Source organism: Condylura cristata, unplaced genomic scaffold, assembly GCF_000260355.1.
Source record: "Condylura cristata isolate star-nosed mole 26May11 unplaced genomic scaffold, ConCri1.0 scaffold00032, whole genome shotgun sequence".
Classification (NCBI taxonomy): Eukaryota; Metazoa; Chordata; class Mammalia; order Eulipotyphla; family Talpidae; genus Condylura; species Condylura cristata.
In genome coordinates this window covers 3,068,421-3,095,150 of record NW_004567133.1, presented here as the reverse complement: position 1 = coordinate 3,095,150, position 26,730 = coordinate 3,068,421, and the positions used below count along the sequence as shown (strand labels likewise).

The 26,730-nt window shown below is 49.3% G+C and overlaps 1 protein-coding gene across 1 annotated transcript; it reads right to left on the bottom strand.

Moving 5' to 3' along the window:
* Positions 1–65: 65 nt before the first annotated feature.
* Positions 66–26,724, bottom strand: DAGLB (diacylglycerol lipase, beta). Its single transcript, XM_004691651.2, has 15 exons — positions 26,577–26,724; positions 25,287–25,438; positions 19,407–19,578; positions 18,265–18,523; positions 15,951–16,073; positions 15,097–15,224; positions 14,151–14,277; positions 11,218–11,301; positions 9,448–9,525; positions 7,107–7,187; positions 6,893–7,020; positions 4,404–4,472; positions 4,250–4,322; positions 3,142–3,392; positions 66–3,021 (listed from the first exon to the last, which is right to left on the bottom strand). Exons 1-15 carry the CDS (start codon positions 26,669–26,671, stop codon positions 2,823–2,825), a joined length of 2,019 nt encoding a protein of 672 aa, XP_004691708.1. The 5' UTR covers positions 26,672–26,724; the 3' UTR covers positions 66–2,822.
* Positions 26,725–26,730: the final 6 nt, after the last annotated feature.

The following is a 26,730-nucleotide window of genomic DNA, read 5'->3' as shown; positions in this document are numbered from 1 at the left end:
TCCTGGTGTGTGTGTGTGTTTGCCTCACTTTAAAGTCCTGGGTTTGGGGAGACATTAATTTTCAACAGTTTTACGCTGGAGCAGACCCTCCAGGGAAGAAGATGGGTGAATAAACTGGGTGGTAGGGGTATAGGGAGGGGAGATGATGTTCATTGTGGAACCTTTTGGTAGTGTGGATGGTGGAATTCATGGGCCGTTTTGTAAATCTGGCCGGCCACACTGGAAATGCAGATGTTGGGACCAGAATTGGCAGCTTGTTGGGAACCTGAGATGAGTACTGTGAAAAGTTCATGTTCAAATTGACGTTCAAAGGACTCTTTTTAACCGAACAGCTTAAAGAACCAGTCTTCAAAGTTTGCTAGTTTCATAGTTGCCCTAGAAGCTGTTATTTAAATTCTTTAATTCTTGATATTTGTTTAAATGAAATGCTTTTTTTATTCTCACTAGATTGTCAGCTATAAAAGGATCTTAATGCAGGAGCAAGGCAGAGACGCACAGGGTGAAGTGTGTGGCAGGGTGTGGCTCTCCCAGACTGAGTATGCCACTGACTGTACCTCCACGTGCCCACCGGCTAGAAGGCCTCTGAACCCTGCCTGCCCTTTTGGGGTTTGGAGGGGCCATCGCCTAGGTATGACTGAGCAAATCGGTAGCCACTGGTGATTGGGTCCCCCCACTCCCTAAGGGGTCAGGCTAAGTCACTACCTCTGTTGCCAGGTAGCACTTTCACTTTCAGTCATTACTACTGGTGTGCCCATCATGGACGCGGACTTTCTCCTTCCTACCAGTACAGCTCCCCTCCAACCCAACACACCTTTCCCATCTGCTCAGTATAGTGTGGTTGCTTGTTCACTAGTACACTATGGATCAATACTATTATTACTGTAAATAACAGCTGAGCTATGTGGCAAACTTGCCCTGTACTTCTGGTTTCTTTGGGAATACTACTTTTGCTTAGTTTTCTACACAGTTTTCATCTGCTATTCAGTTTTGTTTGAATGTATTGTTATATCTGCTTTCATTTTCCAACTGAGAATCATCTGCCCGCCAGTTCTCATTGTGATTTCCTATCTGTTTTTCTTCCATCTCAACCAGATTGACGGCTTCCTGAGGTGTATGTACGGGAAGGCTGTGGTTGAGTCACCTCTTGTGGAGTAACTACTTCCACCCCAGTAACTTTTGGCTGGATCTAAAATTCCAGCTTGGGAGTGACTTCCCTTCACAGGATTTCCTTCCCTGTCCCTGTTCTGCACTTGGGCTCCTTCTGTCTAGATACCTGTGTTCTGTTATCCAGGTGTCATTCTGACTGCTTTTGAATTTCTTTTTCATGCTTCTGATCTCCAAGTGTTTGCTTTTACTCATTTGTGTTTCTAGCCCCACAGATTAACCTGGTGACTCTGGCACTTCTGTTCTCTGCTGGGACAGGTTGAAGTATCTCCTGTATCTGCTGCTTTAGGTATCCTGTTTAAGTGTCTAGCAATTGTCTGGCTTGAGTTTAAATAAAAGATGAGAACCTGAAAAGGCAGACAGGAAACCGAGCGCACAGGGGGGTCTCAGAAGGCAGGGCTGGTCTGCATCTGTCTGAGACCTCTTACCTAGATGTGTGCAGGAATTTATGTAGAAGTGAAACTTGCTGTTACGTAAATGGTCCTTAGCAGGTTTTCAGAAACTCCAAGGTGGTGTGGCTGCAAGAGCTGAGGGCCCTACTGTGAGGTTAGGTTTCCCTGCAGAATCTCCTTGTAGGTCCGAGGTGCCTGGTAGAGGGTTGAGGAGCCTCAACCTGCTGATGTCCTGTACCTCCACTCCCAAACGACGGCCACCTTCCCAGTAAACCTTACTCTGACGTGGCCCCTGCTGTCTGCTTAACTCCCACCTCGGGCATGTAGGAACCTGGGCTCTGCATCAGGCTGGTCCAGGTCTTAACATCCCCACTCAGGACTCAGTTTACTGGCAGCCATCTGATTTCTCTTCATCCTTGGTCATTTGTCATTTTATTGTGCTATGTTGGGAGATCAGGTGCCCACACAACTGTATACAGCCTGTCTTTAGCCACAGTACTAAGAAAACTTGAAAATTCAGAGACTGACTTTGCTATTTACAGTTAACAGAAAACCTTTAAAATACTGCTAAAGCCACCCAGTAAAAAACTTTGTTGGAAGCGACCTCATCATATAGACACGACTGCCGTTAAGTGTTTTATTTTCTTTAACTCCCTCTGAATCCACTGGCTGCCCTCCAAGAGCCAGAACCTGATGTTATGAGTAACGACGCGGTGTGGCTGAAACCACCTGGTGGAAATGGAGTCTGGCAGCTCTGAGGGCAGGAGCCACCAACTCATTTCCTTGACTTGACTCGGCCTTGATTCCCAATTGGAGCTCAGGGCTGACCCTTGTGCCACCAAGTGCAACGCATCTGCACCCTCACAACTGCGTATGCATAGCCACCCAACCTCAGGTAAACTGCACACCTGCATATCAGCTTTAGACTCAAAGGAGACCCCAGCAGTGCGAAGGGCGCTTGAGTAAGAGTCTACAGATGGATTAGGGCTTCACACCTGGCTAGGGTACTGCCAGGAAATCTGGGCCAACACCATTGGGAAAGGGCTTCCCAAAGCACTGAGAACTGCCTTGTCCTCGGTGCTGTCTCCTGACTCCTGCTGCATTCTATGATCAAGACCATTTCTCAGATTACTCAGTCATTGGGATGATCACTGAATTGATATCCATCAAATTCCTATCTGTAGACATCCAAGAAATTGGCATCATGGAAATCAGTGGGAAAGTCAGTTTAAGAACAATGCCCAACGCGGTGTCCAGGAGCCCTGGCTATGCCATGCCTCCATGAGAACCACCTCGGGCTGGGCAGGAGATGCAGGTGGCCCTGTCAGACACCACACTGTCCAGGGCTTTCATCAGGATGTCTGGCATGTGGTCTGTTAGCATCTTCGGGCCAATGAGTATTTTGCTGAATTCTGATTCATTTGCCCACTTTGCACTATACTGAGCAGTAGAGCAGCTGCAAAACCTAGAAAAGACAGACAGTTAACACATGAAAGCATGTGTGTGCTCGGTCATGTATGTGTACGAGCACCTTTACTGGTGGGGAGTGGGCTTGCGCTTGCCCCCCCCCCCGCCCCCCACTCACCTCCCTGAAGTGCCCTCTTCCTCCAGGTGGATGATCCTGCCCGGAGGGTACAGAGGCGGGTACTTGCTGGGGGACTCCAGGGGAGAGTCGCTGGAGAAGCTGTAAGCTGAGGACCAGTGCGTCAGCAAACTCTGCTCTCCAAGAAGAGGCTGTGTAAGGTCTCCCTGGTCGCCCCCATCCAGCTCTGTCGGGAAGTTGTCAGGGTTCCCTCCAAACAGCTCATACCAGCACCCATGCAACAAGATCTTGTACTGAGGGGGAGACCCAAGAAAGCAACAGTCCTGTCACTGCAGAGCCCCTCGGCCCCTGAGTCCGTGCCAGGGGACGCGGTCTGCAGCTCCCAAGTGCAGCCATCTGTTTCCATGGACTCAGCAGGAGGGCCGTGAGCCCAAACTGGGACAGTGTGCTGGCACACTGGCAGCATATTTAAAAACAAATCAGGCATCTGAGGGAAAATTACCCTTAATTCTTTACAGACAATTCTGTGGACTGCTTTTACTTTTCCCATAAAGACATTTTTTTTTTAAGTTTTGAGGAGGTGGATTGATAACCAGAAAGTTTAGCAACAAAAATCAAAGTGTCAGAAAACAGGTTAAAGAGAAAATTATCTTTACTCCTAGTCTCTAAATGTAAACCACACTGGAGTATAGTTCTGCCAGAACTCGCGGACAGGTTTCCCCTTCTACCTGAGAGCAGGTGTTCCTATCTGATATGATTAGTTGCTCATGTTTTGAGTCTGGAATGCTCAAAAACTTCCCATGATAATGGTGTTTCCAGACCCAAGAAGTGACCAGCCATTCACATCAAGAACACATTTCCTTCCGATTTTGTAACCTTTGGGATCTAAAAAGTTGGTCGCGAGTCAGGCCTAAGAAATACGAGGAAGCAATCATTTGACTAGCGCAGGGATGGTTCCAGTATGGTGCTTTCTAGCCCTGGCGTGTGAGTGCTGGATTTGGTTACCTGCCTCCTGTGCGCCAGCTACACCACCAGCCAGGAGCCAGCAGTGCTGGCACTTCAGCCAGGGTCAGTACCCTGGGCTCCGAGGCTGAGTCCAGAAATGCCCTTGCAATGGGGGCCCGTGGGTGGGCCCACACCCCCACATTACCTTGGGCTTATTACAGTGAGCGATCACCCGCAAGATTCTCTTCTTCAAATCTTCCAAGTTGGTCACACTTAATCTGTTTAGCCAAAAATCAGATTGAGGCTCAGTACTTGGTCATTTCATCTATCAACCCCAACAAAGCATCTAGCACACTTACCTGGGAATCACATCCTTGCCCAGGACAAGGGACACAATGAACTTCTTAGAGTATTCATAAAGAGACTTGCTGAAATGTCAAAGAAAGGAAAAGTTAAGATAGAGAAGATTTTTGGTTACAGAAGGCTTCAAAGAGAAATCCAGATAGTCAGGTCAGTTCCCATGCACCCCAGCCTGTTCTCTGTCCCCTGAAGGGGAGTAAAAATGAAAACTAGAGCACCTGCTGGCTGGCTGGTCAATCAAAAGCGTGGGCCAAGTGTCCACATTTAACCTTTGACCCAGCAGCCTCACTGGAGGAATCTACCCAAGGTGCCTGTGGTATGAAAATCAAAAGACTGATGAGAACCGCAGGACAGAGTGATGACGTAGTAGCAAAGGCGAAGAGTCCCAAAGCCCATCCTGGCGACACAGCTCACAGCTGCCGAGGCCCGCACCCAGTCCGAGCTGGTCTAGCCCAGCAGCAGGACACGGAGACACGTGCAGTGCACTGCTTGTCCTCAAGCACTGAAGGGTGAGTCAGAACTACTGGAAATGGCTGCCTCTAGCTTGGCGAGAAAGGACAGACTTCTCTAGAAGTTCCTGGCTTTGGAACACTGTTCCTGTCTTTGAAATTGTCACTGTTCTATATAATTATAAGCAAAATTGTAACATCAAAAGCAGTCCCTAACATTAAAAGCCAGATGAAATAAATGGACCTAGTAGGACATCAGCCAGGCAGAGGCTGGATTTCAAACCCCAGTGGCTGCAGAGCCCGGAGGAGCATTAGCTGGAACAAACGGAAGCAGGCGCGAGCACCTGCAGTGTAGCTACAGCCACTGGAAAGTGACCAGTTCACGCACACATGGGGTGTGCACACGTGCAGACAGACGGGAAATGCAAATTAAATTTAGATCAATCTGGACAGAAACATTTTTAGCATAACAATGCAAAGTTTCGGTAAATACCAAGTATACTAGTGAACAATTACTACGCCCTGATCTTTAAACTGAAAGCATCAATGCAACAATTACATTTCCACCACTTTCCCCTCACAGAGCCTGGTGTCCCAGGCCTGCACGTGCGAGATGAATATTGGAGCACCACCCCCTGCTCCGATATTCCTTGGGGAAGGGCTGGATTTCAGATAAAAAACAGAACAAACAGTTGAGACTAATTTATTGTATCAGAAAGCAAGAAGACGCCAGACAAGGGGGTGACGTCAGGATGCAATGGTTGAGGGCCTGGCTGGAAGAGCGGGGTGAATGCCCCAGGCCCACCGATGGGCTGAAAGACAGCTCTCAGCTTTATAAAACCTGCTTAAGACAATGCCTGCCTCTGAGGTGCTGGGACACGGGTTGTTATTCCCACCAATGCGCAAACAAGGAAAGATTCAAGTATTTGTGCAACTACTACTTTTTCTCAGTAAATTATAACCCAGAGTAACCAATTATTTAGAAAAGTTCTTTATAATTTTTAGCTAGTAAAGTTGCAAGGAAATGATAGTTACAAGACAAGTTCACCATATCCAATGTGGGAACTATTTATGAGGTAACTGGAAGAATGTGAGCAACTAGTAGGATCAAGGAATTATCAGTTTTTAAAAGTTCCTTATTTTTGAGGCCCTCCCTGGTGGCACCTGGGTTAAAACCTAGCACTAAGAAACTAAAGCCACATCAGCATGAGTTCAATCCTGCCCGCCCCGGAGGTGATCCACAAGGGTGGCAGACCTCTCCTGACCAGCCCACTGCTCCCCTCAGCAGTGTACTTCATCAGTCGGCCTGTTCTGCTCCCCGCTCTGTCTCTGGTGAAGCCTCTCATTGCCCCTGCACCTCAGGCCTATACCCCAGTTTTGTATGCATAAATAAATAAAGCTTAAAAAAAAAGTTCCTTATTTTTTAAAGATATATTAAGGTATTCCCAGGTTTGTTCGCTCACAAGTAATCCAGATTTCCTCAGAGCAGTCTTACAAAGGGAATCTGAGAAGTAGGGTTGGGTATATGCAAACAGATGAAGTTACATTTTAATGAATTACTGAAGCTGACTAAATGGGGGTTCATTATGCTATTTACTTTTGCTTGAATTCTTTTGTATGAAATTCCATAATGAAACAAAAGACAATTTTACATAGTATTATAAGCAGTTGAAGAGAGAATTCATGACTAGCAAACAGATCTGAATGAAATATCCAGAACTAGTATAGAAGAAAGACACAGAGGACATGCAGGAGAGGTCAGAGACGTGAGTGCGGCGTGTAGCACATTCTGGCACAATCAGGCCAAAAGGTGACACTTGTGGGCGAAGTGTGCTGAGTCAGGAAAGAAAGGTGCACTTTTCAGATTCATCGAAACAAGCAATGAGTCTTAGCTTCGTATCATTTAGGAAATGTAAGGTGTAGACAACAAGGCCTAGCAAGAGTGTTCAGCCTTCAACTAAACCATTCAAACTTGGGAGGCAGTAAAATTGTAATCACAAATAAAAGACAAGCCTGACCGGGCCTGGCAGCAGACGCACCTCAGCAGCCCCCGGGGCGGGGAGAAGGCGTAGCAGCGCACGTGCGGGTGGCAGTGTCTCAGCATGATGGCCAGCAGCGCTGCGGCGCCTGCCCCCAGGCTGTGCCCCACGATGACCAGCCGGTACTCCTAGTGGGCAGGGCAGAGCGACACAAGGTTGAAAACACCGCTCATGACGGAGAAGTGAACATAATGAAGACTCAGTAAAATCTCACAGGAGCGATGCTGAAGGCTTGGCTCAAAATCCCATCGTTGACGAGTCGACGGTAGACGTATCTGGCAGCCTGAGAAATCCCCTAAAGATGCAGACAAAGGAGGTGGTTACTGAGCATCTGAGATGGCAGGTTCCATCAAGACATGACAAAGTGACACTGCTCAAGTAACAGGCACGTCTGGGCGCAGCAGCCACCTCCCCTGCTTCCAGCCACTGCACGCAGTGGGTGCTCAGAACACAGCTCCCTGAAACTGAGCACACCAAGGACACCCTCCCACCTCAGCGACACCCACGACGCCCTTTTCTGTAGCTACCCTGCTCGGCTGTGTGTGTGCAGCGGATGTCAGCCCAGTCTGTGTGGCTGGTCAGATTATAAATGAAGATCTTATAACTGACACAAAGTTCTAAGCATCCTCTGTTCCTCATCAGAAGTGACTCCAAGGGAGATCAGGTTTTGGCTTAAAGAAATAAAGTGGAACACTTTCTGACATCTGTTCTGAGAAACAGGCTCCTGGGAAGGCACACAGCTCAGCACCTTCCGGAGCGCCGCCTCCGTGACACGAGGGGAGAGGCCCTGCCTTCCAGCCGCAGCAGACCCCACCGTGCCGGCGCCCTCGGTCCTGAACTTGACAGCAGAACATGAGCTGGCAGCACCATCGAGAGCTAGGAGGCTCCGGGGCTTCGATGTTCTGAGCAAACCTGACGGCAGATCCTCGCTACCCCCTCTCCACCTTGCAGTGATGCAGCGCTTTGCCAGCACCACATCTGCCAGGCGCCCCGCGGTCGGCTCTGTGCGGACGACGGCCCGGGCTGCCCAGGGCAGAGCTGGTGCAGCCAGTGCCCAGAGCACAGCATGGCGCCTGCCGGGGGCCATGGCGCTGCTGTCCTAATCTGAGGGAAGACCTGTTACTGAAGGAGGGGTGAGAAAATGCCGCGGCTGTCACCCGAGGGGCCTCCTCGGCTTGTGGTCAGAGAAAACCACCTGCAGGCAAATTCCTGTGAGGCCAGGACCACGGCCAAGCCCACCAAGCCCACAAGCCCACCAAGCCCACAAGCCCACCAAGCCCACAAGCCCACCGCACCGGAAGGCATCTGCAGTTAGCTGGCTGAGGTGTCGCTTTGATGTGCTTGAGATTTTTCTTTTTCTTTTCCTATCCTTAAATGAACTTTTGAAAACCAAAGCACAAAAAGATAAAAAAAAAAAATTCCTAGCACTGCAAGTTTCTAACTGGTTGCAGACAGCCGCCTCCAGGCAGGCCGCTGCCTTTGACCTCTGACAGCTACACTCTGCTGCTCTGTCTCTTGAGTACCTTATTTTAAATAAAATGTCATTACCAAAGAAATATATACTTCGGTTAAAAATACCTGTGAAGTGCATGAAAACAGCATCAGCCCCCTGCCCCCACCCCTGACGTCCTGACTGACCTTCTCCCCAGACTGGTAGGAGGAAATCATTTCAGACTTTCCCAAGTGCTAAAACACTGCGCTCTGCAACCTCACTAGTCACCGGGCAAACAAGCCCAAACCACAGTGAGATCCACCTCATACCCACCAGCAAGGCTAGGATCAAGACATGGAAAAGAAATGTTGACAAGGATGTGGAGAAATGAGAAACCTCAAACAGTGCTGGGAGGTGAGGGGGGGGTGGAACAGCTCAAATGCACAAGAAAAGCAATCTGACGGTTCCTCAAAAAGTCCAATATAGAAACAGCAGCAGACCCTGCAAGCTACTGGGTGTATGTCTGGGGGAATCAAGGGCGGGGATCCACATGGCTCCCGAGAGCCCACGCTTCTAACATGCAGCAGCCGGAGGCGGTGACAGCACCAGTGTCCTGCGGGTGAGTGGGCAGACAAGAGGCGGCACCGGCACACGGGGTGGCCTCGGGGAGGTGAGAGAAAGCTGGGCGTAGAGGCGGGCTCGCAGCACCCTGGCGCATTCACTGCTGCTGAGCTGCACATTTACAAATGGCTGAAGTGAAAACGTGCAGTCTGTAGACGGGAAGAGCTTCTGCCCTCCCACACAGCGGCGCGAAGCCAGAACCCGGGTGTTCTGACACCTGACAACACCTACGGGACATGCAGGGAAGGGCAGGCCGCTCTCCTGGCGGGGACCTGGGCTCCTGGGCCTCGTTCTGAGGCTCGGGTGCTCGCGCCTCCGCCTGCTTCTCCCCCGGAGGCCGTCTCAGGGCGGTGTGAGGACGCCCGCTGTGGCCGTGCTGGCACCGGCTCCCTGGCACCGCTTCAGCAGGGCGACCAGCGCTGAGCAGTAACAGGACAGACTGGGACACTCCCATCCCCGCTCAGTTTCTCCTGGGTGGAGTGTGCCGGGCCCCAAAGCCTACCTTGTGCGCCCAACAGTCCTGCACCTCACACTCTAGGTTGAGGGTCTCGCTCTCTGCTGACAGGTCCGTCAGGATGTCCTGCGAAAGGGGCACCGAAGGGGAGGCATCAGCGGCCGAGCCTGTGTCTGAGGCTGCGCGCGGGGGCCCTCTGGCATGGCAGTGGGGCGGCCTCCTGGCCAGCCTGCGACACCTGAACCCAGGGACAAGCCCAGGGGCAGGTGGCTCTGCGCTAGGCATGCCAACACGGCCCACCTCACAGGCCCAGCTCTCCGGCCCCCGCTGCGCCGAGCGGAGCCCCACACCGGGTCTGAACAGAAGCACAGTCCTCTCCTCAGAGTGTGCCCAGCGGATGCTTCAGCAACAGAGGGTGGGAGAGGTATGCCAGGCTGAGCAGAGGGAGGCTGGCACTGCGGGCAGGGAGGATTCCGGGGAGGTGGCTCCCGAGTCTGGAAGGAAAAGCTGCTTTCAGGAGCCGGAGCAGCGGGGCCCAGCAGGTGTGTCTGACCCAGGAAGCGGGTGAGGCCACAGAAGGGCCATGGGCAGAGATGAGAGGACGGCGCACCCCTGGGGGAGGCTCCACCCTGACTGCCGCGCCAGCACGGCGACAGGGCGTGGAGCTCAGAGTGGGGCAGAAAGGTAGGCTGGGGTCGAGTCAGAGCATCCAAAGCTGTGATGAGCAACACGGATGCTATTTAAAGGTGAGGAGTGAGGGGGTTGCTGGAGGTTTCTGAGTGGTGCTAGGAGCTGACTGTGTTCTAGAACATACACTCTGTAGACAACATAAAGCACAGATTGGAAGATGAAGCGGAGACAGGTATCAAGGCAGAAGGTGATCTCACTGACCCAGGGAAGAGAAAGGGTCAGCGAGACTCGGCCAGGGCAGGGACTCCACAGGCTTGGCAGAGAGGCGGGAGAAACCCAAGACCACACCTGTGTCTACTGAGGGCATCTGGGGACACTATGTCTTTACTGTGGGGAGTGCCTGGAGGGGGACCGGAAGGAGGAGCAGCTTCAGGAGGGTCGGGATCTGGTTTCTGGGGTGCTTCTGGGGAGACCCAGGGGCTCTTGCAGTTGCAGGTATGGGATCTTGGTCAAGAGGCAGAGCTGAACCCAGCCCTGGCCAGGGTAGGCAGGAAGGGTGGGGGCTCACGGCATGTTCTGCGCCAGCGGAGAAGAACCAGAAAGTGAGGCTGAGGGTCTGTCAAGAGACCAGGAAGACACCATGGACATGACGGGAAGAAGGTATCAGAAGGAGAAAGCCGTCTGGTGCCTCCACAGGGCAGCGGGGCCGGAGGGGCAAGCTGGGAGGGGTCACAAGGGCTGGTAGAGGGCATGTGGGCAGCACCTGGGAGAACGGTCCGGGGCACAGGCTGCGACAGCTGGCAGGGGCAGATGGATGGGGAAGGGCATTGGGCGCACAGCTGGTGAAGGCTCTGTGACTTCTGAGACCTCTCCCTAGTCCACCACCCCCATCCAGCTCTGGGAGCCAGGAATGGGAGGCTAGAGACCTGGCCTGACACTTCGGGGGTCCCTCGGGCACCCTGGGGAGCTCCTTGAACAGGGCCTGGCACTAGCATCATGTTTCTGACATTTTCAGCGAGGAGGAACTAATTTCATCCAGGTTTTCAAAGGGCACATTTCACAACCCAGACTTGCTTCCACATTTCCTCTGTGATGCTGTAACTTGGCAGGGGACAGGTGCATCTGCAACCCTGCTGGCCAAGCTGTCCGATCCCACCCGGCCCTGACCAGCGGGGTCAGACTGCTGACCTGGAGAGACATGGTTCCTCTCACAGCCACCACGACAGACTCTGTCCTGTGGTCTAGCGCCACTAAGAAGGGCAGCTCATACACCTGAGGGGAGAGAGAGTGGCGTGAGACCTCACTAGGAAACACCTGCTTCCCTCACAGCACAGCTCACCTTCCCCCGCCCAACATGGAGTGAAGGGTGTATCGGACATACTGGGGCTAAAACTGCTCTGGGACATACAGGTGAGAAAGTACCTTTGTTTTCTTGTTCCTTCATTTTTTGTCAGGTTGGCTAAAACGGAAAGTGGCAGCGCTGTAACCAGCTTTGGGGGCGGTACATCTCTGAAGGGCTTGAGTCCATTATGCGAAGAACCACAAGTGTCCTTTGCTTTATTCTTTCCCCTTTCTCTAACCTATCACATCTGCTACTGTTCACAAAGGTTACAAACTCCCCCTCCTGGCCCTCCCTGGTGGTGCAACGGGCTAAGACGCAGCACTGGGAGCTGGCCACAGCTGCTTTGGTGCCAGTTGGATTCCAGCCCCGGAGGTGACCACGTGGCACAGCAGACCTCTCCTGTCTTGCCCGCTGCTCCCCTCAGCAGTGTACTTCATCGATCTGCTCCCCAATCTGTCTCTAGTAAATTCTCTCACCTCCTGCACCTCTGGACTGTACCCCAGTTCTGTATGCATAAATAAATAAATCTTAAAAAACAACAACAACAACAAAACTCCCCCTTCTTCATTTTGGCTCAGCATCACCAGAGGGTTAAATTAACCCAGGTCTGCGGTGATCAACTGTCGTTACCCCTCTGGACAAATGCTGTTTCCAAAGATACTACTTAGCTTATAAAATCAATATACAAAAGTCAGTTTCATTTTTATATACAATGAAGGAGCAGAAAAAGATGTTCAGAAGATAATTCCAATCACAATCACTTCAAAATGAATCAAATACCTAGGAATTAACCTAACCAAGTTGGTATACACCACATCAAAGGACTTAGATCAGGACACAATGAAAAGACATTTCATGCTCATGGGTAGGAAGAAGAAATACTGCCAGAAACACTGTTTTACCAAAAGTCATACATAAATTTAATGCAATCTCCATCGAAATACCAACAAGATTCTTCAAAGAAACTCAAGAAAATAGTAAAATCATATGGAACCCTGTGAGGCCTCAACTAGCAATCCTGAGAGCAAAGGAGTACTACCTAACTTTATACTACAAAGCCAACGTCATTCAAACAACATGGTTCTGTCATAAAACAGATACACAGATCAATGGGACAGAGCTGAAGTCCAGAAATGAATCAACAGATACGTCAGTACTTTACTCTCACGGTAAAGAAGCCAGGAGCACCGGGCAGCCACATGGCAAAGCTCACTCCTTAACACCATACACGAAAACAAGTATAAGTGGATTGACGACAAGTTGAAGACTGATAGCAATGAAATATGTAGAAGAAAATATTGGCGATTCACCCAATGATATCAACGATAAAGATGACTCTGGAGATTTATCTCCATGGCAATGGAAATGAAAGCACAAACAGCTGGGCGGACCTCAAGTAAAAAGCTTTACACAGTGAAACAAAACACAGCAGATTAAGAAGACATCCTGCTGAGTGGGAGAAATATTTACATATGACACAACCAACAAGGGGCTAATACCCACAATGGCTAAGAAAAGTATACAATTTAACAGTTAAAAAATGAACTAATAAACGGACAGACCTGAAATGACAACTCACCAGGCCAATAGATAACATGAAAAAAATTCATAAAAGCTTCCAGTAAGGAGAGATGAGTCCTCAGCGAGGCTGCTGAAGACGCCCAACACACAGTGCGGGGAGGGTGTGGAGCAGGGGACCTACCACGCCGCTGGTGGGAATACAGACCGGTACAGCCTCAGCGGAACATGACCTGGGGTTATCTTAAGTATAGGAATACCTTATGACCCAGCAATGCCACTCCTGGACACCTATCCACAGAACTTGAAATAATCAAATAAAAAAATTAGATGCTGTACAATGTTTACTGCAGCATTATTTTACAGCTACTTATCACAGGGGGCTGGATCAAGAAAATGTGGCATATCACACAACGGGACACTGCTCAGTCATAAGGAAAGATGCAATACTGCCATTAACAGCCAAATGTCTGAGGGTGTTATGTGTAGCAAGACAAGTCAGAATGATAAATACTAGACATTGCTATAGCCAGAGATGTGACAAAGCAAAATATTTCTAAACGAACTAGTAGACACGAATAATGAAGTCCGGGGTTAAGGTGAAGAAGGAGCCTGGAGGGAGGCAGGGAGGGAGGGTCAAAGCGGTGTGGGTAGGCGCTGGGAAAGCAGCCCTGTGGCGGCCAGTTTGCTGGGGGCTGTGGCCTCCTAGTTGTCTGCACAGGAGAGTCGCTGGGTGGGCTTGTGAGCTGGTCACACTACTAGAGCTTCCAATTTAAATTAGACTCGGACTCTGGGCATTTAGAAAAGTTGCCCAAGAGATCCTATGAGGCAGCATTTGAGAGCTACTGGACTAAAACCCAGCGACCCTCAACTGCGCTGCATCTGAGTGAGGGCACAGAAGCCAAGACCTGACCTCCGCAGGGCCACGGGCTTCCAGGGACCCACGCCCCCCTCAGCGAGAGCCACCACACTACGTGACTGAGATGCAGCTGACCGCACGAGGATTCACTAATGCAGAGACCTGAGCAGGACACCGAGGTCCACTGCCACTGCAGTAAAAGATGAACAGACACACCCTGAAACACAGCAGTTTGGTTTCTCTGAGATGTTTCGCTACATTTGCATTAAACCTGGTGGGGAGGGGTTACGACTTAGAAAATTTGGGGCTGAAAGTGTGAGTGAACATGTGTCTAATGTCAAGGGGAGTAATTCATAGCTTCCACCAGATTCAGAAGTCAGTAAGTGCCCGCCTCTGCTCCACCTTGTCGTGAAAGCTTATGTGAATGAAATCCCGGTACTGCAGCCCCGTCGTGTGCAGAATGGAGCCAAAGTGACAGTTGAGCTGATCGCCTCCAACCAGTTCATACTCTGTCGTCCTGCTCCCGCAGCTACGAGAAGAGGGCAGAGCTGTTAGTATGTGCTGAGGCATGGGCCCCACTGGCCGGCTTTCCCAGCAAGCACAGGGCTAGGTCAGACACAGCCGGTGACGTATAATTGCCTTTAAACGATACACATTTTTGTGTATGCATCTTACTTGAGCCCTTCTAGAATCATGTTGCTGCTGTATCTGATATTCAATAAATAAATTAATTAATTAAATGAAGAATGGGAGGGATGCTCACATTGCCAGAGAGGGAACAGGTAGGCCCCGTGCCCCAGGTCGGGCTGCTGGAGGGCCCAGACCCTCTCAGGGCTTCCTGTCACTGATGTACAGCCTGAGCCGCAACATAAAGAAACGTGGACAAATGCAAACAGAGGCCCAGTCTACCATACATCTGGACTATTGTCCCCAGAATGCCAACGTCACAGAAGACAGTGACTGAGGGGACAGCTTAAGGGGACAGGTGTTGCTGGGGCACAGGAAAATCTGAACGCACGTTGTAATTAGCTAATTACTAGCAACACATTCCTGAACTTTACAGCTGCACTGTGGCTAGGGAAAAGAAAGCCCATGTTCTTAAAGGACAAAAGGGGATGATGTCTGGGGCTCCTGGCCAGAGGACAGTGACCCAGCCTGGGGTAGAAATGGGTGATATAGGTGACTGTAAATAAAGGCATGGGGTTTTTTTTCACTGCTCGTGCATGTTTTCAAAGAATTTCAAAATAGAAGTTTTCTTTTTAAGGGAGAATTGGCTATTTTTGGAAACTAAAGTGCAGGTGCCAGAGCAAGCAGCTAGGAGAGCCGAGGCCTCCGGGAGCCAGCCTACCAGTCTCCACCGATCTTGCACAGCCCTGTGAACGGGTTTCTGTAAATGTAGAGAGGCCACCCGTAGGCAGCGGCCGCAAACTGCATGTAATGATGGCAGTTCTCTAATTCACTATCCAGGTCGGCTTCCTGTAAGAGAAGGAAGAAAGCTTGTTGTTTAGGGAAATGCATCATGGAAAAGATCAAGACACCCGAACTAAACATCCTAAACCTGAACTCAGCTCCTGACTCTTCCTCTCTTTCTCTGTTCACCAACCTGACCTCTCAGGGGATGTCCATGGGGACACTGGGCCTTAAATACAGCCTGAAACTGCTGGACCCTCGTTGTTAGGAATGTGGCGAGTATGGTGAGAGTTAACAGCAAAATAGCAAAAACCCAGTAACCCCTGGTGAAACAGGCTGGTGACCTCCCGTCGGACCCTTGTGAAGACTGCGGTCCAGCAAGCCGACATCCCCGCCACTGAGCCGCTAAGAACCAGGTGCATGGGGAAGATGCAGAGGAACACTACACCTACATGCCATTTCTCCTTCTAATGCATAAATGTCTGTGGTAGAAAAGCTAACATCAGGCAGAGCTGACTTCCTCAGGCGAAGGGAAACACCCATCCCACAGGGAACTTTTCTGATGTGCAGACTCCAAATACCAACTTCCTAAAAGAGGGCACTTTGAAAATACAATGGACAGTGAACTGGCCAGGAACTGGCTCCTACTTGAGCGGCAAGTGATAAGAAAAAACGCCTCACCCAACAGGGGACAAAGTTCAAACAGCAGAACCCACAGTCAGGTTCTGAGCCTGATCAGAACCACACATGGGTAGAGGCTATTCTGTACAAACACTGGCAACGGGAGCCTACCTGGGAGGGTTCTGGGGAGTGGCTGATCACTTCATCAGGTTCCTGATTATTCCTGATGTTGTCCTGTTGCTGATGGAGGAGGGTGAGGCCTGCTGCGATGTCGCTGGGCACCAAGTCTGTGTCCTGGATGGAAACCCCGTGGCTTGTCAGAAAGCCCAGCAGAAGTGCCCATGAGTTCCTTAAAGTCTAGTTTCATACACCCCACACACGCACACACAGACAGGCGCGTTCACAAGGGTCTTTACAAGTACAGTCCTGTGAGGACCCTCCTGTATGTGAGCATCACGTTTTATATAGCGCTGTCAGATTAATTTGCTGAAAAATGAACATTTGGCTGTTCTCTATTTTCAAGTCTCATGTCAAGTAACGTATCCTTATTTTTTAAAATATTTATTTATTTATGCATACAGAACTGGGGTACAGGCCAGAGATGTGGGGGGTGAGAGCACCAGAGACAGAGTGGGGAGCAGAACAGGCAGATCGATGAAGTACACTGCTGAGGGGAGCAGCGGGCAAGACAGGAGGTCTGCAGCGCCATATGGGTCACCTCCCTGGCCAGGGATCAAACTCATGCTGCAATGACAGCTTCATAATACTGCACCACCAGGGAGTGCCCAACTAGCTCTTTTTAACCACTTCACAACCTTTTGCAAATTGGGGGAATAAATGCGTAAGTTCTCCATTTTGTAGAAACAGTCCATTTTGCCCTCACTGCTCAAGAGGCTATGAAAGTTTTGTTCAGATAGTGCAAATTGAACTTAGATTTATTTGGTATAGGCAGCCTAAAAATGAACTTCCAAGCTCTCCCTGGTGACCTGGTGTCACCACTACGGCCTGAGTTTGATCCCTGACCAGGGAGCTAATCCACCTATGGCACAGCAAACCTCTCCTGTCTTGCCCTCTGCTCCCCTTGGCAATAAGTCTGTCTGTTCTGCTCCCCACTCTCTGGTGAATCATCTCAAACCCTCCCTACCCCGTACTCCCTAACACCCCAGTTCTATGCAAAAAAATAAATAAGCAAAAGAACTTCAAGAAAGCAACAGAGTGAGTCTTCTGGAGCCTGACCTCCCTCTTCCCCTGTATGAGGGGTAAGGAGGAAGCAGGAACCCTTAGCTATTTTCAGTGCTTTCAGCTGAAGCAGGGCCAGCCTGCTACTCCGTGGCTGAGTCACTGATTTTGCCGGCGACATATTTTAAGACAGTCTCTATGAACAGCCAGATTCTCTTCTTCCTTCTCCCAAACATCTTAATGCCTTTAAACTTATTCAGGGAGACGTATTTGCCTAATCCCTACACGAAGACCACTGTTATAGCTGGGGGCCAGCCCTGAGCACTGCAAAGTCAGATGCCACAGGGAGGCGACAAAGCAGCCAACGGACATGCAGACGGCACGAGAACTCCTCTCCCTTACTTAGTGTCAACACTAACACAACAGCAGGTCATCAGAGGACATCATGTGACAAGACAAAACCACACACTGGATGTGGGAAAAAACAAGCATTTCCAAATCAGTAAAGAGATCCTTCTGGAATTTTGGTACCCTTCTGCATTGCCATATCTATTCAAACACTGCTTTGAAGGCAGAGTATCTATCATTTCCATCACAAAAGCAGCAGTAAGAAACCAAGGCTGATACTTCCTTAGGTAAGAGACCCTGGCATCTGCTGAGCACCACAGGGTGGCACAAACGTGAAAACACAACTGGTAACACACCCCAAAGTGGACAGGTTCCATCATTCAGTTCCTTAAGAACTGAGTCACAATCTGGACAGTGTAACAAACAGGAGCCAACACGTGGCCGTGCAGAGGCCAGGGCTGCAAACTTGGGCCCTGGTTACCGGAGCTGGGAGGCTCAGGCACCCACCCAGGTGGGGTCTCCATCCTGCACCCCCAGACCACAAGTTCTCAAGAATTTTCTTATGTGGACAGGGTGACTGGCCTGAAACATGGAATACTCATCTTAACACAAGAGGCAGTGACTTAAAAAGAGACCAGGGGCCCTCCCTGGTGACACAACTGGTTAAAGCACATCACTATAAAGCTATCACAGCCACTGCAGCATGAGTTCAATCTCCGCCCCAGAGGTGACCCACATGGCACAGCAGACCTCTCCTGTCTTGCTCGCTGCTCCCTTCAGCAGTGTATTTCAGCACATCTGCCTGTTCTGCTCCCTACTTTGTCTCTGGTGAATCCTCTCACTGCCCCTGTTCTGGCCTGTACCCCAGTTCTGTATGCATAAATAATCTTTAAAAAAAAAAAAAAGAAAGAAAGAAAGAAAGAGAGAAAATAGACCAGACCAGACCCCTTCAGCTTACTGAAAAGTAGGTTGAGAAAAGCTCTGCCGTACTCGAAAAAGCAACTCGAGTATGGTCGTCTTTCCCAATGCAGCAACACAAGAGCTTGATCCTGGTTTCCCACACACTTGTAGCTGCTGTCCTGAGGCCAGTAAACAGCTGGCTGGACTCATGACTTTCCAGGTGGGTGGAGCCAGCAGCGGAGTAGGGGGCCATTTTTCCCCCCAGTGGGTCAAAGACGATGATGATGGTGACCACAGTGGAGGCGATGATAACCCAGCTGCAAGAGAGAGAGGAGGCCCGATGACTGCAGTCCACGTGTGGACACCGCATGTCCGCCCAGCGGTTCCTCTACACACTGGATCTCCGCACTGAGGAAGACGGAGCTCTCTTAGAAATTGGCTGAGGTGGGACTTTCTCCTTCTAGAAAGTTCTTATGAGCTCCCAACTAACACAGGCCCTTCAGAGACCTGAGCCCTGAAAGCAGAAACCACACAAGAGAAAGGAACCGTCTGAGGGAGGTGCAGGGCCTTGTCCCGCAGCTCCCTGGCCACCACCCATGCCCTTGCTCCTTCGGGCCTCTGGGTTCTTCCTGGCAAGCCCGGAATTGTGCCACGCGGCAGGGCGCTCTGACTGATCTTCCTTCACAGCTCCTGGGAGCCCCCCGTGTGTGGGTCCTGTGTCCTGAGCCTGTGCTCTGGGGGAGGAGCCACTGTGAGGGCTGTCCCGGCCCTGCTGGGGGCTCTCAGGAAGGGCAGCACCAGACAGCACTCTCTGTGGACAGCACGGGGAGGTGACGAGATCAGTGCTGACTTTTTTATGTGAAGTTTTATCCCTGTACATTATTTCTCTGGCACAACTCCTGGCACTGATTTCTTCTAGCTCTAGTTCTGGTTTGGGCTCCAGGTTTTCTTCCTTCTTATACGAGGAGGGCAGGAATGCGGAAAAATGAGAACTGGTGAGAAAGAAAAACTCACAATGGAAGATGAATTATTTCTCATGTATAAACAAGCAACTCTTATGTCCATGATTTACTCAAAGGGATCCAGTTGCGAGCTACTTCAGGAAGCACCTAGCTATCTGAAGTGGCTCAGAGAGGTTTGCTACCTCTGTCTCAAGTACTTGTGAAACCAGAAACAAAGCAGAGACACAGAAGACCTCACCTGATGATGACGGTGGCGATGATGCCGTTCACCACTGTCCTGTCACACTCAACGCCGTCTGCCACCCAGATGGCCCCCAGCGTAGCCCAGACCATCTCTGGCAGGAAGAGCGCCAGGCGGATGTAAAGCAGCTTAGACATAGATTTCCGTGGTCCAGGATTACAAATGGTTCCTGAGATGCAGAGGACATTAAAATGGTCACGTGTTTCCTCAGAGAGGGAAGAGCCCCCTTTCTACAAAACACAGCTGTGAGGCACGTGCCGGCTCGAGCACTCCACCTCTGCCTTTACCCGTGGGCAGCAATCCAAGCCGAGGTTGGGAGCAAGTGACAGAGTGTGGGCAGGAAACATGATAAAAAGCCTTCGAGTCATTTCTTACACTCACCAGGGTTTAAAACACTTCTGGTTCTAACTAGGGAGACCATATCATTATTGTCCTAATTGGGACACTTTGAAAGCAAAGCAGTGGTGCCACTTATAATTATGCTGGACAAGGACAGGACCAGCACTGTCACAGGCAACCAGAGGCACGTCACCAGGATCTCAGAGTGAGGAAAGCAAGCCCGCCATCTGTGCGGGACCGACACCATCTGACACTTTCCACCCACACTGCTCTTTAACGCTCACGCTGACTGGAAGTGTCACCGTCCCCCTGTACAGAGGAGGAAACTGAGGCTTGGCGAGCCGAATGTCTACTTTCTGAAACAGAATCTGGATCTGTGTGACCCAGTGCTCTATCTCACCATTGCCCATGACCCTCACTTTGGAAAAGGAATGATTTTAAGACCTAACAGTTGGACACAACATTTTTTTTTTATTACAAAAGTTTATTTTTACATCATTTTGTACATTTTTTTTTCCCATCTCAATTGTAATCCCCACGGGTTTCCCATCACCATAATCCCGTGCATTTCCCTCCCCCCACCCCGTTTTTGATCCCATTCCCCACTCCACCCCCACACAATGTCTCTGGTATATGGTTGTTCATTATTTTTGTTATTTTCCACCTGTGGACACAACATTTTTACTCTATTTGTAAAACAAATCCAAGAACCAACAGAAATCTGTGTGCTTTAATTCTTGATGTAAAAACACTAACTCTCAAACACAAAACATTAATTCTTTCCCTGTGGAGAAAAGTTGTGATAAACACGAAGGTAACATGAAAATGCTGCATGATGAAAACAAAACCAATGATTTAGAAAAATCTAAAGAATCACCTGTTAAGGAGATAACCTTTATATTCCAAAAATGACCTCCCATGAGTCACTTAGAAACACATTTAAAAAATATCAGACACAATTACGCTCATTTTGGGCACAAAGACAAAATATTTCAAGCTAACTAAAACAGCACTCCCTCTGAGGGAGAAGCAATAGCTACAGGTCTGTAAAAAACCAGTCTGTTGCTTGGCTTCTGCTGTTTAACAAAAGCTGCTCACCCAAAGGAAACAATATCAGGACACACACACACACACACACATACGCTCGCACAGGGCTTTCTGGACGGGGAGAGTTCCAAGTCAGGGAGTGTCCTAATGTTGCTAAGCAGGACCTGGATCCCACATATTGTTACCGGGTGAAGGAAACAGACACATAAATGAGGAAGTAGGCAATGGAGTTCTAATTAAGGCTCCAGAAAAGAGGTAAGACATGACAAAGATTATTTAGACTGCTATTTTCTTTTCTGGATAAACAGCTGCCAGTGAGGACTAGGTGGGTGCACTGGGCGTGTGATGCCATGATCCATAATTACTGAGCCCAGCAACATTCCCCACGCAACCTCCTCAACACAGCCCTGGTGAGGACCCATCTCCCAGCAGTCAGGGCAAGAGAGGCAAAGCACATGTCACGACTCGTCGGGGTCAACCCCTCCAGCCATGTCAGTCCCCTTCCCCCACGACATTAGCAATGAGCGTGGGAAGAGACTCAAGACCAAACCAGACTCAGCGTGGCAGCAGCCCACCACCCCTGGGCCTTCCCTGAGCGAGAACCCTCCCTGACTCTACCTCCCCGAGCAGAAGCAGCATTTCACCCAGGAGGTTCTCAAACCAAAACCAGAAATTAACACAACAGCACCAAGATTTTTCCCAGCTAAGCTATACTGAGGACCAAGAAAAAGAGAGCAGGCAGATTCACAAGCATCAGTCATTGGGAAAAGATGAATAAATTCTGTTTCAAATGCACATTCTACAATTTGTGGGGTTTATTTTAGAGAAGTACATCAGACAAAAGCCAAGTAAACTGTCTTTCAGACAAATGATGTTGATTATTGAGATGAGTTGTTAAAAAACCTATCTAAAACTTATAACTTGTAAAACATCTACCAATTCTGTGCAGGTAATACATGTGAAAGGTAAAGCAAAATAGCTAAAGTGGGCCCTCCCTGGTGGCCTGGCGGGTTAAAGCACAGCACTGAGAAGCTAAAGCCGCTTCCGCATGAGTTCGATTCCCGCCTGCCCCGGAGGTGACCACATAGCGTGGCAGACCCTCTCCTGACCCGCCCGCTGCTCCCCTCAGCAGTGTACTTCGTCGATCTGCCTGTTCTGCTCCCCACTCTGTCTCTGGTGAAGCCTCTCACCCTCCGCATCTCTGGCCTGTACCCCAGTTCTATATGCACAAATAAATAAATCTTTAAAAAAAAAAATAGCTCAAGTGGCTGTAAGGTAAATATTAGGCCCTTGGTTACCTTCCATGCAGTCTGCAGCGTGCGTGTACACCCTCTAGAGAAAAGCAAGCCCATGGGTGCCCATGCCCCAGCAGGCGGGACCCCAGCAGAGCTGGCCTTCTAGGCTCACAGGCGTCTCTTTCCTTTTAACAGGTGTGCACACACTCAGGGCTGAACTATACAGACCTAACCACACCCCCCACAGGCATTGGGTGTGTTCCAGTCTTGTAGCGACAAGCAATACTACATTGAACAGCCCCACAAGTACTTTCTGTCTACATACATAGAAAAAAAGGACTGATTCTCATCATACACCCCGAAACAGGGCTTCCAAGAGAGTCACGCCACTTATATTCCCATTGACAAAATGCGCTGCCCGTGTCTGCACAGCTCCCACCACTGCACCATCTAGGCGAGTTTTTACTGTGACTGAGGCCAAACATTTTTATAGTTAAAAGCCACTTACGGCCCTCCCTGGTGGCGCAGCGGGTTAAAGCGCAGCACTAAGGACGTTAAGCCACTTCCGCATGAGTTCGATCCCCGCCTGCCCCGGAGGTGACCACATGGCCCGGCAGACCTCTCCTGACCCGCCCGCTGCTCCCCTCAGCAGTGTACTTCATTGATCTGCCTGTTCTGCTCCCCGCTCTGTCTCTGGTGAATCCTCTCACCGCCCCTGCCCCTCTGGCCTGTACCCCAGTTCTGTATGCCCAAATAAATAAATCTTAAAAAAAAAAAATTAACTAAGTTTAAAAAAAAAAAAAAGCCACTTGCAGTCATTTTACCTTTTGTGATCTTTGTCCACTTTTCTATTGATTATTGGTTTTTTTCTTATTTATCACAGAAGCCCTTATACATTAAGGAGATTCACTCTTCTAAGTCCCCTAAGTTAAAATATTCTCTCCCATTGTCTTTCGTTTTTACTTTCTTTACATTTTCACTGAAATTTAGTAATAGTTAAATAAGGCATATAATGTTAATTATTTGTAACAAACTGGCAGACTAACAGGTTTTTATAAAATATTGCTTTCAGTTCAGTAGTGCTATCTCTAGCCACAAGTAATAGAAAATCCAAATCAAACTTGATTAAGCCCAGGAAGGGACTTCACTTAGGGACTTAGGGACTCAGGTGCAGGGCCTGGACCGGCGTCCAGCTTCCTGTGCTCCTATAGCTCCACTCTCCTTCATTAGTTGGCTTATCCTGGGCTGTGTGTGGCAGTACAGAGGGAACTTAGCCGCTGCTTGGACAGAGCACCAACCGGAAGGAAAACAGTATGCTGTTTCTCGATCTTTCCTAAAGGAACAAAGGATTCTCCAGAACCTCCTAGCAAAATATTCTGAAATTCACTGGCCCAAACTGGATGCCAGGTCCAGTCCTGAGCCAATATGACATGGGCAATCACGGTAGAGCTGGGCAGAAAGCCAGTTCATCCACACATGCACCTGAATGGTGCAGGGTGGGGAATGTCCTAAGCAAAACTGGGCTTGTTTTGGAAGAGGCTGCTAGGGAGGTAACCCACCCGTAACACCCCATAAGACTGGCAGATGTTTCCTGACCAGGCATTACGCCAGGAGGAGCCCAGGGGAATATGTTCATCCATCACAGGGGTGTGAAGAAGCCTAGACAGTACCAGAAGTATCTGAGAAACATTTAAGGAACAAAAAAGTTTATACTGCGTCCTCCCTGGTGGCACACTGGGTTAAGGCACAGCACTATGAGGCTATCCGAAGCCACCGTGGCACGGGTTTGATCCCTGGCTGAAGGGGTGACCCACATGGCATGGCAGACCTCTCCTGACCCACCCTCTGTTCCTCTCAGCAGTGTATTCAGTACATCTACCTGTTCTGCTCCCCACCCTGGTGAATCCCCTCATCCCCTGCCCCACACCTCTGACCTGTACTTCAGTTCTTGTATGCATAAGTAAATCTTAAAAAAAAAAAAAAAGCTTACACGTGGTGCTTCAAATCTGAACCCACTACAGTTGTAAATTCAGTGGTCTAACCAGAATGTGACATGAACAAAAAGGGAAAATACATACCACTATATCTGAAACGATGTGCCCAAATACCTTATCTTTCAGAAATCTGACTTCATTAAAAAACTTCACAGTGCTGTTCCTTCTGACCCATCAGTCTCCAGCATCCATGGGAACCTACACTGACCACAGAAGGGGACCTTCTTTGATCCAGACTCCACATACCCATGTTTTCAGAGGTATACTCAAATGCACACAGCTCTGCTCTAAATATGTATCATAGGAATGAGCTATGTGCCATGCTTCCTGGTCATCCCAAACCCTCAGGTCTTTTTGCCAGGAATACTTCTCTATTTCTCCTCAGGAACTATCAACCTTTAAGTTTCAGCCTATCATATCAAACCATTGAGATATTAATTCTCGCCCACATATCCGCTACTCCCTCTTAATTTTATCATCATCTACGATCTGATAAGCATGATGCCTACATCCCAAAGCAGGCAGTGATAAAACACTAAGACACGTTGCCTGGTGGCGTGCCATACAGCCTTATCGCTGATGTATGTTTTGTTTACTGATGTATTTCTTTCTTAGTCACAAATGGGTTCAGTTTATCCTACAAATAAGAGCAATCAAGTAGCAAGGATTCCAACCTTTTCAGAGACATTCTCACCTAAGAGACTATGTATAAAGTTGTAACACGAGGAGAAAAAAATCTCATGAAGAACAGTTATAATTCTTACAACTCATTAATAGAAGGACAAATATCCTAATTTAAAATCGGGGAAGGAATCTGAATAGCCATTTTCTCCAGAAATGATAAACAAGTGGCCAATAAGTACACAAAAGAAAGCTTGATATTGTTAGTCATAAAAAAATGCAAATCAAAACCACAATAACATACCATTTTGCATCCACTAGCGTGGCTATGATTAAAAAGCTAGACAATAATGGCAAGGATGTAGAGAAATGGGAACCCTTAGAATGAAAAATGGTGTGGCTGCTTGGAAAACAGTCTGGCAGTTACCATATGAACTAGCAATTCCATCCAAGAGAGATGAAAACATGTTCATGCAAAAATGTACACAATAATATTCACAGAAGCATTATATGTAATAGCCAGAGTGGATATTGGTTATTTTCTCAATTACGTCTGAGGTGAGAAATTGAATATTGTACAAAAATGAACAATGATGTAAGCAAATAAATAAAAGTGAAAGGGAAAAAAGGGGCCTCTTTACCTTTCATGCTGACACAGATGATGGCTGAGAGAGTACATATCACAACTGCCAGGAGAATAATGAGAACGATTAAGTAACTGCTGAGCAGGACTCCACCAGCACAGTTCAGCTGCCCTCTGTGTATGAGATACAACGTCAGGATGCCAACCCACCTGTCAAGAAATGGGGGTCATAAATGGAACCCAGAAACTGCTCTGGAAAACATGCCACAGAAAAATAAATTAAGATTTTTCAAATGAAGGTGAGTGAAGTTCACTTGGAAATATAATTTTCATTAATAAAAGATCTGTATCAACGAATGAGTATGACTTGGGTGTGAATTTTATCTCTATGTTTATGTAACTGTTCTTATTCTAAGCCTGCTGTGATGTATGAAAGGAATTTAAAGTTACAAACACGCAAATATAATGTGGGCTGCTGAAAAATAGCCCCATTTGCCACAAGTATGTGATAGGTAATTAACATTTTTACTTTTGCAGATTAAGAAATTGACACACACACTGCAATCTGCTGAATTAAGAAAGCAAAGATATTCCATGGTAAACACAAAAGACAAGGAGTGTGGACTCAGGCGCATACTTTGTAACTGAGTGTGGAAAGAATGACAGCACCAACTAATGCAAAGAAACAGACCCCGGCCAGGAGGGGCATTTCAACGGAGCGCAGAGGGCCATTTGCCAAGAAAGGGCAGCTTAATAAGCCTCAAACCCCGAAATGGAACTGGAGGAGCTGTTTATGCTTTTGTCAGCTGAGAATCATGGAAAATGACCTCGGCAAAATGTGGTTTTGAACACGATGAAGCTGGCTCACAACACTGCGTTTTTAAACCTCCCTTTCCTTCCAGAATCTATTCTTTTATAACAATGGCATCTGCTTTACTCAGACACCTAAGTCCCCTTGCACACGCTGAAAGCCAAGAGCGTGTCACGAAAAGCCTGACTGCTTTCCCCGGAATTCAGCCAGAAGCAGCTCGAGAGGACGCTGAAGGGTCTCGCGTCCCACCATCTCGGCGGACACAGGTGCGCGGCGTTTCTCCGCAGAGCTCGGGCTGCCTCTGGCCGAGAAAGGGAGGTCGCGGGCCCAGCTGCGGTCGTCGGAAGTGCCGCGGTCGCCGGCCCAGCTGTGACCAGGGGCACGGCCCGGGCTTCAGCCTGCGGCCCGCGGAGTGGAGAGAGTCACAGCACCGACCTCAGGGCTGGCAGCGGCAGGGCGACACCCGCGGCGCCCGGGGCCCGGGACAAGCGCGGCGGCGTCAGCGCCCAGCGCGGCTCGCCCGCCCGCCGCACTCACCACAGCACCCGCAGAAACAGCTCGAAGAACCCCGGGAAGACCAAGTCGTCGCTGGCAATGGCCCAGCGCCGGCCGAAGAGCACCATCCCCGGCATGGCGAAGGCCCGCCGCCCGGCTCCGGGCCAGAACGCCGCGCGCCCAGCCGCGCCGAGCC